Source organism: Pleuronectes platessa, chromosome 18, assembly GCF_947347685.1.
Source record: "Pleuronectes platessa chromosome 18, fPlePla1.1, whole genome shotgun sequence".
Taxonomy (NCBI): domain Eukaryota; kingdom Metazoa; phylum Chordata; class Actinopteri; order Pleuronectiformes; family Pleuronectidae; genus Pleuronectes; species Pleuronectes platessa.
The window spans coordinates 939,056-955,041 of NC_070643.1; the positions used below are offsets into that span (position 1 = coordinate 939,056).

The 15,986-nt window shown below is 40.0% G+C and overlaps 1 protein-coding gene across 3 annotated transcripts in view; it reads right to left on the reverse strand.

Annotated features, from left to right (window-relative positions):
• abcf1 (ATP-binding cassette, sub-family F (GCN20), member 1) overlaps positions 1-15,986 on the reverse strand; it is a 32,202-nt gene that overhangs the window by 542 nt on the left and 15,674 nt on the right. For all 3 annotated transcript variants that reach the window (XM_053446869.1, XM_053446867.1, XM_053446868.1), the window contains 11 exons: positions 12,575-12,723; positions 12,409-12,492; positions 11,316-11,440; positions 8,410-8,522; positions 6,939-7,113; positions 6,402-6,476; positions 5,873-5,943; positions 3,732-3,764; positions 723-891; positions 579-643; positions 433-505 (listed from right to left, as the gene is read on the reverse strand). In XM_053446869.1, the coding sequence (XP_053302844.1) occupies positions 433-505; positions 579-643; positions 723-891; positions 3,732-3,764; positions 5,873-5,943; positions 6,402-6,476; positions 6,939-7,113; positions 8,410-8,522; positions 11,316-11,440; positions 12,409-12,492; positions 12,575-12,723 (1,132 nt within the window). The remainder of the gene's footprint in view (positions 1-432; positions 506-578; positions 644-722; positions 892-3,731; positions 3,765-5,872; positions 5,944-6,401; positions 6,477-6,938; positions 7,114-8,409; positions 8,523-11,315; positions 11,441-12,408; positions 12,493-12,574; positions 12,724-15,986) is intronic.

The window sequence follows — 15,986 nt, forward strand, 5'->3', positions numbered from 1 at the left end:
GAGCCTGATCTATAGAACACAGACCAATATAACCTGGGGCCTCATTTATAAAACTTTTTATAAATGAGTCCCTTACGATTTACACATGCACAATGTTTCCTTTATAAATCAGTTACTTAGAAGCTTGCATACTTGGATCTGCCTCATAACCTGCCCTCTACACCTCAACCATAAATCACCTGAATGTTAAATGACCCTAATGATCACTGAGTTTCAGCAGAGATTACATGGCTGCAGAGGCATAGAAAGCTCCCCTTTTTCTTTTTCAAACTATTAATTTTCAAGACCAACCAAATGAGAAACATCTGTGCCTTAGTACCGAAACTCTGGGGTTTGGTGTGTTTTTTTTAAACTCATGAATTTTAAATTATTTTATCTCTGACACCTTATGTATAAAATGCACAATGAGCATAATTACAGAAACACTCTTACCTCCTTTGTATTCATTGATGGCCTCAAATAAGGCATCGATTGACTCAATGTCTAAATTGTTGGTGGGTTCATCCTATGAGAGAAAAAGACAGTTAGCTATATAATCTTTTGTGTACACTATAGATAAAAGGCTCAGTGGCTCTTACCAAAATCAGTACATCAGGCTGACGACATGATAGTTCAGCAAATACTACTCTAGCTTTCTGACCACCTGTTGAGATAAATTCAAATAGTGTTAGAAAATGTCTGTCTCGACATCTGAAAGTAAACAGGACAGATCATTCTGGTACCGGAAAGTTTGGAGATCTGAATGGTGTGGGCATGGCTCTCCAGGCCAAAACGTCCCAGGCACTTTCTGCTATCCTGATAGGGAAGGTTGAAATTCCTCATCAGGTACTCTGTAGCTGCTTCCTCCATGTTCAATTGATCAGCATACTGCTGGTTGAAGAAGCCCACTTTCTATAGGCACACATAATATCCATGTTACAGCTTTTCTTCATGTAAACGGACCATTACCCTGCACCACTTCAAATAGAAAATGTTTGATGTGATATTTCAGACAAAGACCTCATGCACAGAGTTTAGATATCTGCTTTGGGACTTTTATTCTGCTCAGCAAAGACTGTTTTCTGTTGAAAGGAGTTGGCAACTGACAATAAGTTCCCGGCTCACTAGTTTTTAACACTTATTATTAATCCGATAAAATTACAAATGGTACATTTTACCCTCTCCTGCAGTTATTTGCTGAAGTTTTTTAATGAATTAGACATATCTGCAAACGTAATTATGAGGATAATTACAGTTTCAGATATTTATAGTACAAGTTCATTTTATCTACAACACCATTCTCACAAGCTGCTGACAACTTAATTCAATGTATCTCATATTGAGCCGGATTAAAGATATCTTGAGCTGGAATTTAATATTATACACTGTTACAAATAATTAACTCTTTATCGTTACAGTAAACACCAAGTCAGTTAAACTTCAGTGAATCTAATCTTTCCATTTAGAGAGCACAAGTGATTGTGAATCAATTTTACCTGCTTTGGTGCAAATGAAAGTAAAAACAGGTGCAAGATTAAAGGAGTGGTTTTGCATGTGCTCTCTCCTATTCTTCCTGACTGATTCGTCTCTAATTTTGTATTCTGCTAGTGTCCTTGCCACTATAGCCCAATCAGGTTGCACAGGTAGTCCAGCTCCTCCAGGATGCCACATCCACAAGTGTGGTTGCAAGGTTTGCTATGTCTCCCAGCACTGTCCCAAGAACATGTAGGAGACCGGCCGATACACAAGGAGAGCTGGACAGGGCAGTAGAAGGGATTCAACCCAGCAGCAGGATCGTTTCTGAGAGAGCCCTACAAAATTACGTCCAAAAGGCTACTGGTGTACATGTCAATTTCTGACGAGAAAACCGGAATTGGCAGGTCCGCCACTGGTGACCCATTCTCTTCACAGATGGGAGCAGGTTCACACTGAGAACATGTGACAGGCTTGAAAAAGTCTGGCTTTTCGGTACCAGGATGAAATCCTCAGAGCGATTGTTAGACCTTATGTTGCTGCAGTAGGCCCTGGGTTCCCCCTGGTGCAGGATAATGCCCGGCCTCATGTGGCAAGAGTGTGTAGGCAGTTCGTGGATGACAAGGCTTTGATGCCATTAACTGGCCCTCACATTCCCATGACCTAATGTGCGTCCAATGCCACCAAGTACTGCCACAGACTGTCAAGGGGCTCACTGATGCAATTATCCAGGTCTGTGGTTTTGAAACCAGCCCTCAATGGGTTGATGATAATGGTTTCCAATTTTTTTCAACAAATTAAACAATGTCCATCAGTAAAGATTTTCAAATTGAATAGTTCTTTCATTAAGATCTGATGTGATTTAAGTGTTAATTTTTTTGAGTAGTGTATAATAATTCAACTGAATTGTAGATATCTTTAAAGAGAAACCAAACATACATTAATCCCAAAAGTAGTTTGCATCTTATTATGTAAATAAAGATGTAGACAGTTTGTAAAAGGTAGAATGGCATTGATATTAATTAATTCTGGATAGTCAAAGTTGGTTAAGAAAAGTTAAAACAGTTTGTCCCGAACGTGTCTGTGTGACCTTAGGTGTCTGTCAGTCTGCACTGGGCTGAATTAATATGTATTTACATAAAACTTAGGGATGCAACATCTTACAGCAGGTTGTTTTTAGAACATAATTGCTCTTGAACAATCAGAAAATTACATTAAGTGTCTTTGTTCACTGCCTTGTGTTTCACTATCGGCGCTCCTGCTCTTCATTCAGCCTACAGGTCTCTCCACTGTAGCCTCTCTCTCTGTTGAGTCAGAGAAGCAACTGTCTTCAACAATGTGAGAAAAAATGTCATTAAAACCTCAAACAAAACCTGTGTAAAGCTGATGTCACATGACACAACATCACTGTTTTATGAATTTTAAGTTGTATACAATCCACCAGTTAACCGAGAGAAGACTGGCTCAAACATGTTCTCTTTTCAGGTTCATACCACAGAGATACCAGAGATGTTGTGCTGCTGCTCCATATGATATCAGCTTTACACAGTTTGTAGTTAACGGTCTTTTTGGAAGGCTTAAATGTAAAGTACTCCCACTCTTTTGACAACTGTATTGTGAGCGGTGTTTGTCTCCGTCATTTTTCAAATGTTGACTCCAGATAGGAAATGGTGTCGTCACGTGAGGAAAACAAGGCACAGGATTGGCTGGTTTACTGCCCCCATCTCAGGAGACGCTGCCAGTGCATTATAACAGACCCGACTAATGACTACTAAATGATTTGCAAACTATTCTTATAATCAATTAAAACATTTAGTTGTTGCAGCCCTACTACTCCTAATTGGAAATGGTCTAAGAGTTTTACTCCCACTATGCATTTGATCTGAACTTCGATACTGTTGCTCAGGGGTTAGAGCGGTCGTCCTCTAACCAGAAGGCGGTTTGATCCCAGTCTTAGCTATTCCATATGCCTAAGTGTCCTTGGGCAAGATACTGAATCCCAAATTGCCCCTTCTCATAGAGAAAGTGAGGCAAAATAAATGCACTGTTTGAATACGTGTGTGTGGGTGGGTTGGTTGGTGAATGTAAAACTGCAACGCTTAGGAGTGGTCATCAAGATGAAAAAAGCGCTTTATAAATACAGACCACTGACCATAGACAAACTGTACATAAACAAGCCTGGTCTTAGCAGCAGAAGCGCAATTCAGAGACAGTGAGCATTAAGTTTATGGTTGCAGTTAGTTATTTTAAGATTGAAACATCAAAAGTAAGTTACTCACCAAACGATGATTCTTTCTCATCTCACCTTTAGTCTAAGAAAAGAAACATCAATTAGTGACATTAAGCATTCTATTCAGTGAACCTTTGGAATAACCTCGTTTTCCTGATCAACTGGTTCTAAAATGTGACAAGATCTTTGTCAAAGTCACAAGTTAGGCGTAGGCGATATATCGAATATACTTGATGTATCGCAGCTGGTACCATGTGCGATGTATACAATGACTATATCGCGTCAATCGAGTATAAATTGTCACATGAATGTTTTAAGCCGTCAGAATGAAATAGTCTCAGTTTTGCTTCTCTCTTGTCATGCCCCTCTCACAGCAGACAGCTGTCTCCCCCGCCATTCCAGACAACTCTCCTGCGTGCATTCATATCTTTGTATCAGGAGGAGAAGGAGGAGACTCAGAGAGCATGGAGAGAGAGAGAAAAAGTGAAGAGTCCTTGCTAGTTTACGAGAGTTTAGAGATGGTTATTGACAGTTCATATTCTTTGTGAACGCTGAACCGAACAAATCAATTTAGAAATGACGATTGTGAACCTGAGTGGCATTCACTCCAGCGAGAGTGGACAATTGTGCGTGTTTGCTCCAAGAGATTTGGACTTTATACACACACACACACCCCCACCACCCGGCTCTCCGCCCCTACTCACTCACTGGGCCTCATTCACTAACATGAGCGCAGAAATGTTCTTACTCTCTTCAGAAAATAAGTGCTTGCGTGAAAGTCGCCGTATGATTCATGACACATTCGCACCAGCCGATTTAGTTCTCACCACCATGCGTATGTTTGTGAATCAGAATCATTCTAAATTGACAGCCGCTCTCTGCAATTAGCATGCTGCCAAGTCTCCATTTCTCCATATAAGGACATTGGTTTGTCACGAAGAGATTGGGTGTGCGGAACAGTTGAAGTTGGATAGACAGCCCAAAAAGGTAAAAAATAGAACAATTTCACAAAAGCAGAAATTAAAGGCGTCGGAGATGGAAGACACAAAAGACCAACACTTTTCTGTCCTCCAGAGTGATGATGTTTAAGAAAAATTAAGCCTGGGCCGCAATAACTGAAGCGATGAATGCAGATAATGACGTATCGCGGTGTTTTAACTTTATTGTTGCAGAAGAAGTGACGCCCTGTTTATCCACAAACATAAATATGAATTCAGCAGGTTCTTATAAAGATGAGGATTGAAAGCGTGTCAATTTCATAGATTTGGTCAATGCATTAGTAAATTTAATTATTGCTGTCAATCTACTATTTTTATTTAAATAAATGGAGTTTTAATATACTATGCATTTTGTTAAAAGTGTTTACAAATTTAGGTAATCAAATATTGATGAATCCCAGATTTGTGTGTTAAACCGTATGCACGGTTTAAGCACAGATATGTGCTAACACACTGTTAGTAAATGAGGCCCACTGTGAGCTGAGAGGCTCGTTCACATGAGGCAGCCAGTCACTGACTTTGTTGAAGAACAGTAGAAACAAACACAGATTTTCCTCTATGATCCTCTATGATCCACTGCTGCTCAATGATCAGAAAGCATACCCCAACATGTATATTCGACTCGAAAAAAGGTAATTTACACCATGTTTTAAGCATAAATGTCCTCAGATATCTTCGGAAGAGGTGCATTCAGGGACCCTCGGAAATTCTAATGTCCGCAAGCTTAGCCACCTCCTGTTGACTTTTACAAATTTAACATTTGTACAGTGATTTGGAAGAGATTTCACGATATTGATATATAAATTGTGTATCGCGATATAGACAAAAATGATTGCGATATTTGTTTTAGGCCATATCGCTCAGCCCTATCACAAGTACAGATACAATGTGCTGAAGCTAGTAACTAATACAAACAAACCACATCTTTCCTGTCTTTATGGAACCCACCCTTAGGCATTCACAGTGCTGGACGAAAAGGTGAACCCTGGAATTTAATAACCTCCATGGGCAGCACAACGTTCAGGAGCATTTGGACCATTGTTTGAAAATGTAAAAAAAAAATGAGGAAGTAAAGGGGTCTGAATACTTTTCGAATGTACTGCAAATAAATGCAGATCATTCGAAAGAGTTCGCTTACCTTTGCCGGTGGGTATTTAAAAACATTTAAAGCTTTAATCATCTACTCACTTACAGGATTTAGTTTCCCAGTGAGAAGCAGCAGCAAGGTACTCTTCCCAACACCATTGGGTCCAACTATACAAACTAAAGAAGAAAGAAATGTCAGAGTATAAATAAACAGTGGGCACACTTCTTTGAGATGAAAAGGTCAGCTGCAGACTGACCAAAACTCAACATGATCGACAAGGGTGGTTCTGCTGCTTTTTGGGCCCTGATCTCATCATTAACAATATTGTAACCTCCTTGTACAACTCCATGTTTAGTTCGGTTTACATGGCAAAATTAGAGAAATAAGAAGAAATATATTTGTGGCACGCAAAGTTGAGCCAGTGACTTTATTTAGCTAACAGTAGAAAACATAGAAAACGTAGAAAACCCAACCTTTTGAGGTGCAGGCTCCACTCCGTCTCTCTCATGGCAGCTTTCTTAGCTGCCTTTTAAACTATAGAAAGTCATCAGCTAACAACCAACACCCCGAGGTACTGATTCACCTCCCATCATCCACTGACAAAAGTACACAGGCTAAGAGACAGCAATCTTACTCCTGGTGTCCATGTCAATTCCAAAGTCCACGTTTTTGAATAAAGACTTCTGACCATCATATCCAAAGTCAACACCTGGATAGAAAAACAATGGAGTCAAAATGTTTTCATAGTGTTTAAGACAATGTGAAAAAGAAAATAATACAGTACATGTCATTTAGCTGAAGATTTTATCAAAAGCGACTTCCAATTAGTGCAATTAACATCTATGAGGGGACATTAGGGGTTCAGCATCTTGCCAAAGGACACTTCTGCATGGGCTGGGATTCGTGCTGCTGACCTTTTAGTTGGAGGATGACAACTTTACCCATCAACCACATTCCCCCGGTGTATAAACTATAGTTTAATAATATATTAAACAAGCAACATTTACTATGGTATCTTATGGATTTTCATTCCTCAGACTGTTGCCCTAAACATGACTGAAAGGTTTTATGTTATCAATCCTCACTTCTCACCTCCTGTAACATCTAAAAATCTAAAAGTGACAGGTGCCCTGAGCAGTAAGCTGTACCAGCAGTGTTTAAATGTACTTACTATGTAGTCCCAGTATGGGTGGTGAAAGTGGAGGTGGGTTGGGGAAAGTGAACTTGACAGTGTATTCTTTAGGCCTCTTCAGAAGCTCCGTAGCATCCTGGCTTTCCTCCTCCTGACCTCCTTTCTTCTTGCCTCTCTGTTGCTTTCTGGTCAGGACCTCCTTAGTCTGCTTCTCCTGAGGGTACATTTTAAAGATAACTTAAACCAGCTGCTAAAAATGTGAGACTGAATAGATGGATAGGGCACTTGGTTCAATTGGGAACAGCAAGGTGTTGAATCTATAGCTCAGCTGGAGTTTGGCGGGTAATGTTCCCAAAATGTTAACTATGAAAGAGTAGTTGATGCGATGATGAAGCAACACATTTGTAAACACTGTGTGTGTGTGTGTGCGTTCGTGCGTGGGGGCAGGCAAACATTATTGATCCCAAACTATATATCCACTGCTCCAAAAAATTAAGGGAACACTTTCTTGTCACAGTATAGGCACAAAAACAGGAATGGTTTTGAATGTGGTGGCCACAGACAATTGCTCTCCCCTTATCTTTCCCGACAGATTTTTCTCTAGTTCTCCTCCCGTTCTCTTCAAAGATTGAAGCAGGTTCGCAGTGAGCACATGTGACAGGTGTAAAAGAGTTCTGTCACCATGTTGCCAGATGTGCACAGACACGCTCCCTGCACACTGGACATTTAACTGCCTTGGCCCAAAAAATAGGTCCCTATGTTTTCATTGACTAGTAATTTCAAACTGCACAAAAAAATTTGTATCCATCTAGCCTCAATGATGTGCCCGGCTGCATTGAATGATTGCTCCTTGCAGCGCTCGTTTCAGGAATGCACAAGATTCTCTTTCATTTTGGGGCATGGAGGTTGCTCAGGGAGCACCTCCAGCTGTACCAGGGGGTAATTAGCGCAGCTTATAGCTATTGGCTGATTACTTCCCTGGTTATAAAGGCAACAGTTAGCTGCAACTTAGGAGAGACTAGGATACGAAGACTGAGGACTGTTGCATGTGAAGAGAAGAGACTGAGCTACAACATCTTGAAAAGATTATGTGCCAGGCAATTTATGTTCATTTATTTTGAGTTTATATTAATAATGGATAGTGAGCAGTGAATATCTGTTGTCTGGTTGTGTGGGAGACCCTGTGGGGCAGGGGACCTCATTTACGTTTTAGCGAATTTTACACACTAATGATGTATTATGATTCATAACCAAACACATGAGCGTACGTTTTGTCAAATAGAAAATTAACTATGAACATGAACTAGTTAATTTTCATCTGCATGAACTGAACTTGGAACTCCTTTTTAAGTGTGAACTGGTTCAACACTGCTTCTAAAGATGGGCTCAGATTCAGATTTCACATTTAATTGTGTAAAGGTTCGGTTGTTTGATTGATTTAAAAAAGAAAAACCATTCTATTCAACAATCCTATATTGGTAAAAAAAAAAACATTTCACTTCTTACTTACAGCCTGTTTTGTGGACTTTCCACCAGCCTTCAGCTCTTTCAGTTTCTTCTCCTGCTTGTCGTACTGCTTCTGTAGTTCTTTCTGCTTCTGCACATACATCTTCTTGAAGGTCACTGAAGGAAAAGCAAAATCATTCATGTGAAGCAGTATTTCCAAGATCCTTTTTCAGCCATCTATAAAACAAACTTGAAAGACTAGGCTGCTGTAACGTAAAATTCTTTGTATTTAAACACAGTAATAAAGACTTATGAGTGTGCAATACAGATAATGGGCAAAAAATTTAAGCACTTTTAAGCAGGTTTGATTCTTATCATATAATTCATTACCGTCTGGGAGGCAAATGATCATTCCAAATTAATACTGCAGCAGGAAAATGAGCCAACACACAGAGTCAGAGTTTTCCACCAAGCCAGTGCGGAGCAAGTGCTCTATCTGGAACATGTGCTTTGCGTTTATAAAAACTCTTTCTAGTCACAGTAAAAGTCTAAACGATGTTGATATTGTAGAGTTAATTCTGGATTGTTAAACATAGAATAGTTCAAACTGCTTGTCCTGTTGAATGTGTCTGTGTGACTCGAGGTGATTTCAAATCTGTATTTACATCAAACGTAGCAATGCAACATCTTCCAGCAGGTTGCTTTAGAACATAACTGCTGTTTAGCAATCAGAAAATTATGTTTTGTGTTTTTGTCTCACTTATCGGCCCTCACCCTTTAATTTCAGCCTTCATGTCTCTCGACCACCGCTGCTCACTCTTAAAGAGAAAGTGTGTTAAGCTGACTCCACATGACACAGCAGCACAACATCACTTTGGTATTAACCCAAAGTTGTTTCGATCCACCAGTAAGGCAAGAGAAGAGGAAAAGCTCCAAAATGTTTTCTCTTCAGGTTCATACCACAGTGAGGTTGTGCTACTGTTCCATGTAAAATCAGCTTTACACAGGTTTGCAGCCAATGGTATTTGAAGGCTTTAGGAAAAGTGTCCCGCACTTGTGACAACTCTGCTATATCGTTAGCATTGTTGGTCTCCGCCATTTTCAAACGTTTAGTCCACACGAGGCACGGAATTGGGTAGGTTTACTGTCCCCACCTCAGGAGACGTTGCCAATGTGCATGCAGTGTAGTATAACAGACCTGACTAATCAATTATTAAATTTGTTGTCAACTATTTTTATAATCAACTAAATCGATTAGTTGTTGCAGCCTGAAAGTTAACCGACTGCTATAGCTGGGCTGGTGCTGGTTTGGAGCTGGTTCAACTTGCAAACCTTTTAAGAACCAGTTTGCTTTTCCATGGCCTGGGCTGTCTAAGAGCCACATCATAACGTCACAAGATACATCGCTGTCTACGTCTCTACGCCTTAACTGTTAAAATTACTGGCACATACATTTTTATTAAATGATATACATCCATTCACTAACTCATTCAGTCCAACCTGACTCTGCTTTGTATCTTCACTTTCACTCCATCTGCTGAAACGCAGACACACACAGACATTGACGTCTGTGTGTGACCAGGCCTATCACAGATCTCACTATTCGGTTCTGACTGGTACTGGCTGAGAGAAGAGTGTGATTTCAAGATGACAACATACGGACAATGAAGTATGAAACGCGACATTTCAATAACATATTTCTTAGAATGAACTAAGTGAAAAGATCCGCGGAGTGACTGTTTTCATACTTTGAGGGTACCTACTGACCCCCTTCAAAAAATATGGGCCCTTTACACGTTGACTTGTTTGTAAACAAAGCCACATTATCAACACTGATCACCACACAATGATCAAAACTATTCTGCAGTGATAAAATCTTTCTTCATAGCTGGGCGCATTAATTCTTTGCTTCACCCCCCCTCCTATTCCACTAGCTTTCTTTTGCTCTCTCTCGCGATGACACGCAGAAACACATGCTCTCACACAAACACTGATATACTGGTAAACTTAAACAAAAAAAATAATTTGGTCTTTACCAACAGTATTGTCAGGTTTTGCAAACAGAGCGGGAAGTGCGATCTTTGGGCATCGAAACACAAAGAACTATGGGTGGGCGATATTTTTTTAGTAAGGATCCCGATCCATGATCTTATCACAATTATTTTTCATGTTTCAAGGCTATTTTGTATTTACTAACATGGAAGCCAACCGAATTTCAAATTAGTTTGTATTGTTTGGTTTGGTGTGTTGTGGTTGCCTCACAACCTTTGTTTGCATTATGCCTTCCAGGTGGGTCATTATTATTGATTATTACATTTTCTTCAATACAAGCTATATTAGATAAATTAGATATTAGCAAGACATCTTTGTCGAATACATTGTTGTTCATTTGTTGGTGGGATAAAGTGCAGGATTTCTAGTCAAATTTTGTATATTTGTATTATTGTAAGCCGGTCAACTGGCAGCATACGTACACAAGTTGTCAGATCCACTCATTCCCTTAAATAGTGTTTAATTTTTCTCTCATGTTTTTAAGTAAAGTGAAACATTTACATGTATAGCCATGCTTTTATTCATCACTAGCACCAGCGCTAGCACTGGGTTCACTTTATTGGAAAAGTGGTAACAAAACATCACTCGTCTGGGATTGCATGGAGAAAAATACACTAAAGCAGCCAACTATAAATCTACAGAAGTTCTCCAAGGGCATCTGAATAACCTTCCTTCCAAGTACCTGAAACACTGTGTGCAGGTATACCAAGGAGAACTGAGACGGTTTTAAGGCAAAAGAGGGTCACAGCAAATATTGATCTAATTCAGCTTTTTATGTTTACTGTACTTCTGATAATTCAAAAATATTCCTGGAATAATTTTTGAAAGAATCCTGACTATACTTGTAGTGCCTAAAGCCTTTGCAAAGTACTTTATTTTCAGGGTCCTGAAAGATCTTGAAATAAATGGGATACTTACAGTAATTCCCTCTGTAATAGTAGAGTTTCTCGTTGTCTAAGTGGATGATATCCGTACACACGTCATCAAGGAAACTCTGATCGTGGGAAACTATGAGAAGAGTCTTCTTCCAGCCTTGTAGGTAGCTGAAGTGACAAGGAGAACACACTTAATAAATGACCAACACATTTGTTTTCTTGAAATAATAATAATAATAATAATAATAATAAATGACCTTAGATTATTATATTATATTACCTATATCCTTAAGTGTACAGTGCTTGCTGCTTACACACCCTCAAATTCTAGTCTCTGTTGCAAACTGACCATGTTTCTGTGGGTTCCTCCATGTTGTATGAGCGGTTAATCAAATCGAGACAGACGTACAGTGGACATTTCCTTTTTTGACAGCCAAACACAGATCGGCTGTTCTTACAATGTGATAGGCTGTAACCTAGAACAACAGAGGGCTGTGTGCGTTCTGTTGGTTTGTAACGTGATTTATTATGTTATAGTTTGTATGCAAAAAAATCTTAATTTGTAAACTAAAGCTAGATAGAAAGTAGTAGTAAATTAACATAAAATTGCAACACTCAAGTGTGGTAGTCCCTCAAATTTGTATAAAGTTGTTGATTTGATAATTATATTCAATCACCATTTACCCCACACCAGTACAAATAAATAATAATAATAAATTGCTGATTTACTGGTCTATATGATTTGATTTCAGTTCTAGTCTCGTAGTCTACATATAGTCTCGTAAATGGGTGACTACAGTTGATCCACCTTTTTAATAACTTAATCTTCTGCATAAGACACCACCTGCTGCCTGAGTTCTCCTTTCCCAGCTTCCAGAAAACTTCCAAAACAATGTGGATGTGCTGTAAATAAAATCACGTGATCTCTGCAGCAGAATTTATATTTTAAATCCTGATACACCTCCCCTAGCTCTAATCCTCCAGAGGATTTGTCGTTGTTGTAAATCCGTGTGAGCAGAGATCGTCATCCATACACTAAAATGTATTAACTCAAATAGTGCATCCCATTTTTTACCCTAAATAAAAACTATAATAAAATGATCCAGGGAAATGCATTAAAATGAAATAATTTATACTTATTGAGCCAAATGACGGCGTTCAGGTCCAGGTGGTTTGTGGGTTCATCCAGCATCAGCAATGTGGGTTCCATGAACAGAGCTCTGTGGGTAGAGAAGGATAAGAGTGAGTAAAACATCGTCTGACATTGGTTCTGTTCCATCCATGAAGTTTGTCATGGTTTACCTGGCAAGGGAGACTCTCATTCTCCAACCTCCAGAGAACCTCTTGGTGGGTCTGTTTTGCATCTCAGGGGTAAAGGACAGACCAGCCAGAATCCTTCTGGCTTTGGCCTCAGCTGCTGCAGCTCCAATCACCCTCAGCTCTTCATAGACCTGATGAGGAAGAGAAACAGAAGCAGTTACAGTTACTAAATTCTACTTTGGAAACTTCCTGTGGTCACGTTTGTCCAGAGTCGGATTCATCACTATGAGCGGTTGATTATATAAAATAATTGTGTAGCTTATTTATAATCCCATAACCTGAGGGAAAAGTAACAGCGCACACGCACAAACTTTGTTGTCCTCTCCTGAAAACGTGAATGTTTTGAAAACTTGCTCAGCTTCCTTCCCCAACGAGTAGAGCAGCATACACACCTGTACCTCTTCAGTTTCTTTAGTAAGTTTTGTAGCTATCCTGAAGCCGTGAAAACTCTGATGCCATTCTGGCCATTGATCCGGGCGAGAAAAGTCAAAGTTGTCGGTAGATGGTAACTTGGCCATCCTTTTTCATTTCTTGTGGCTAGCATGGATAACTTGTATTAGCTAACTCTAGCATAACACTGAAAAACAACAGATGGCGGGGCGATCGGTCTGGTTTGACACGGTTCACGCAGCACACAGGCTGTGCACCTTCTCACGGTTGTGGAGCTGTCCGTGGTCTCTACGTCCTAGCAGGGACTGTTTATTCTTATTTATCGCAAGTCATATCTCATCGTGATATTCAACAATGTTTCAACTAGGGCTGCACGATATTAGGAAAACATGCAATTTGCAATAACATTGTTGAATATCGCGATGAGATATTACATTACATGTAACATGTACCATAGATATTTCAATAAGGACTGCACAATATTAGGAAAACATGCAATATACGATAACATTGTTGAATATCGCGATGAGATAATACATTACATGTACGTGCAGCCCTAGTTGAAATATCTATGGTCTAGAACAGCGGTTCCCAAAGTGGGGGTCTCGAGACACAGAGAGGGGGTCGCGAGATGCCGTCCAAAAAACAAATAGTTTTAAAATAATTTAAAATAGAGTTTTTATCCCTTTATTGTATAAATATATACAGAAATATGAGTTGAAATTAGAATAAAACCATGAAATAAAAACATTTTCATCCATTTTTGTCTTTGTTGTTATTACGACATGGATTAGCAGAACGAGCGAGAGTTGCAAGGTCCAAAAAAAAAGTCCTTACTAAACAGACAATCCCAGCCGCAGCCCAAAAGGCATCATATGAGGTGGCATATTTAATTGCACAGGCAAAAAAGCTAGACACAATCGGTGAAACGTTAATTAAACCCGCTACTGTAGCTATAATCTGGCCATGCATGGGGATAAATTATAAGACCGTGATCTGGAATCAGTGCCGCTGTTTTACGGGACTATTGCCCAGCGCATCACCGACATGTCCCAGGACATAAAGTACCAGCTGGTGGATAGAGTTAAGAAAGGGAAATATGCTTTACATTTACATTACATTTTTGATGGAAAACGTAATGCTGTTTTGCTCCGCGCTCCGGAGTGGACTTGCGCAGATGAGGACATTTTTACAAAACTAAAAGAAGGGGGACTATCTTCGGAAAACTGTTATGGTGTGTAGGGACCTGGTAGGGACAGGGCTTGAACGATATTGGCGATTAAAAGCGAGAGTCTTACAAGTGGCGCTGCACGTAAATTCCACAAACTGTATTATTCACAGAGAATCTCTTGCAAGCAAAACACTTGAACCAAAGCTTAAACATATTCTTGACATTGCGATAAAAATGGTCAACTACATAAAAACACGTCCACTCAATATCAGACTTGCTCTTGCAGGGAAATGTGCTGAGCCGCCTGTATGAGCTGCGGGACGAGGTGCGCAGCTAAACGTGGAGAATGATCTCTGAGTCGCCGTCTGCAAAATAAATCCGAGAATCAACTTGCTCTGCTCCATGCATATTGCCCACCTATCTCATTAGTTAATTTAAGAAATGAAAGTAATGTTTAGCCTAAAATAAATAACGTTTTTGCGTAAGGCAGCAATAAGGTGTCTTCTGCTCGTTGCGCAGACAGACGCGCACAGACATCACCTGCGCACTTTTTTATACTTACAGTATATGCTCATGCAGCACTGCTGTTTATACAGGGAGTTTCCCTGTATTCTGGTTATATTCTATTTTTTAAATTGCTATAAAATAATATCATGGCTATAAGACTGTTGTTCTTTTGTGTTGTATTAATGCCCGTGTTTGCATAGGCCTAGTAGTGCGTGTGTGGCTGTGCGCATCATTATATAACACATCCAGGGTCAGTGGGGGTCGCCAGTCTCTGGCACCGTTATTTTGGGGGTCGCGGGCTGAAAAGTTTGGGAACCCCTGCTCTATTGGGTTCAGGTCTGGACTCTGGCTGGGCCACACAAGGACTTTCACAGAGTTTTCCCAAAGACACTCCTGTGTTTTCTTGGCGGTATGCTTCGGGTCGTTGTCTTGTTGAAATGTAATCCTTCACCCTAGCCTGAGATCCAGCTCACTCTGGATAAAGGTTTTCACTCAGGACAGCTTGATATTTTTCAGCATCCATATCTCTCTTTATTAGTTATTCTGACTAAAATGCTAAGGGCCCTTGATGAAATGTTGGGCTTCTCTTCCACGGCCAGGCAAGTTGCAGCTGTTCCATACGTTTTAAACTTCCTTATAATGTTCCCAATGGTGTCTCTTGCAATGTTTTTTTTTTTTTTTAATCTTCTTATACCTAAGGCCCTTCAGGTGTGATGAAATAATTTCCTCTCAGCTTTTGTGGAAGCTCCTTTGTCTTTCCCATGATTGCAACTCACCTTGAATACCTTCATGGGTGGGGTTTATATATACATCACAGCTGAAGCAAATGAAGGATCATTATAGAGTTCCCAAAGGCTTAATTATGTTTCAACTCAACTTCAGGCCATAGAAACTGACCCACCAGAGCACTGCACTCCCAGAATTCAGGGTTGCTTGCCGTGCCTGAAGTCTCTAAAAGTATAGTAGGAGCCAGAGCTTTCAGCTGTCAAGCTCCTCTCCTGTGGAATCATCTCCCACTTTCAGTTCGAGAGGCAGACATCATCTGTACGTTTAAGAGAAGGCTTAAAACCTTCCTTTACAATAAAGCTTATGGTTAGAGTCGGTCCTGTACCTGCTCTTAGTTATGATGCTATAGGTCTAGAATGTCGGGGGACACATGACACACGGAGCTTCTCTTCCCAGCTTCTCCTTCCTCTTAGCCCTCTTTATCACATCAAAAAAATATATCATCAATACATGTTACCCACTTGACTTCTTCCCCGGGGTCCCTTTGTGGCTGCGGCCACATCATGGATTATGATGGTGGATTGTGTATCAGAGAACGTA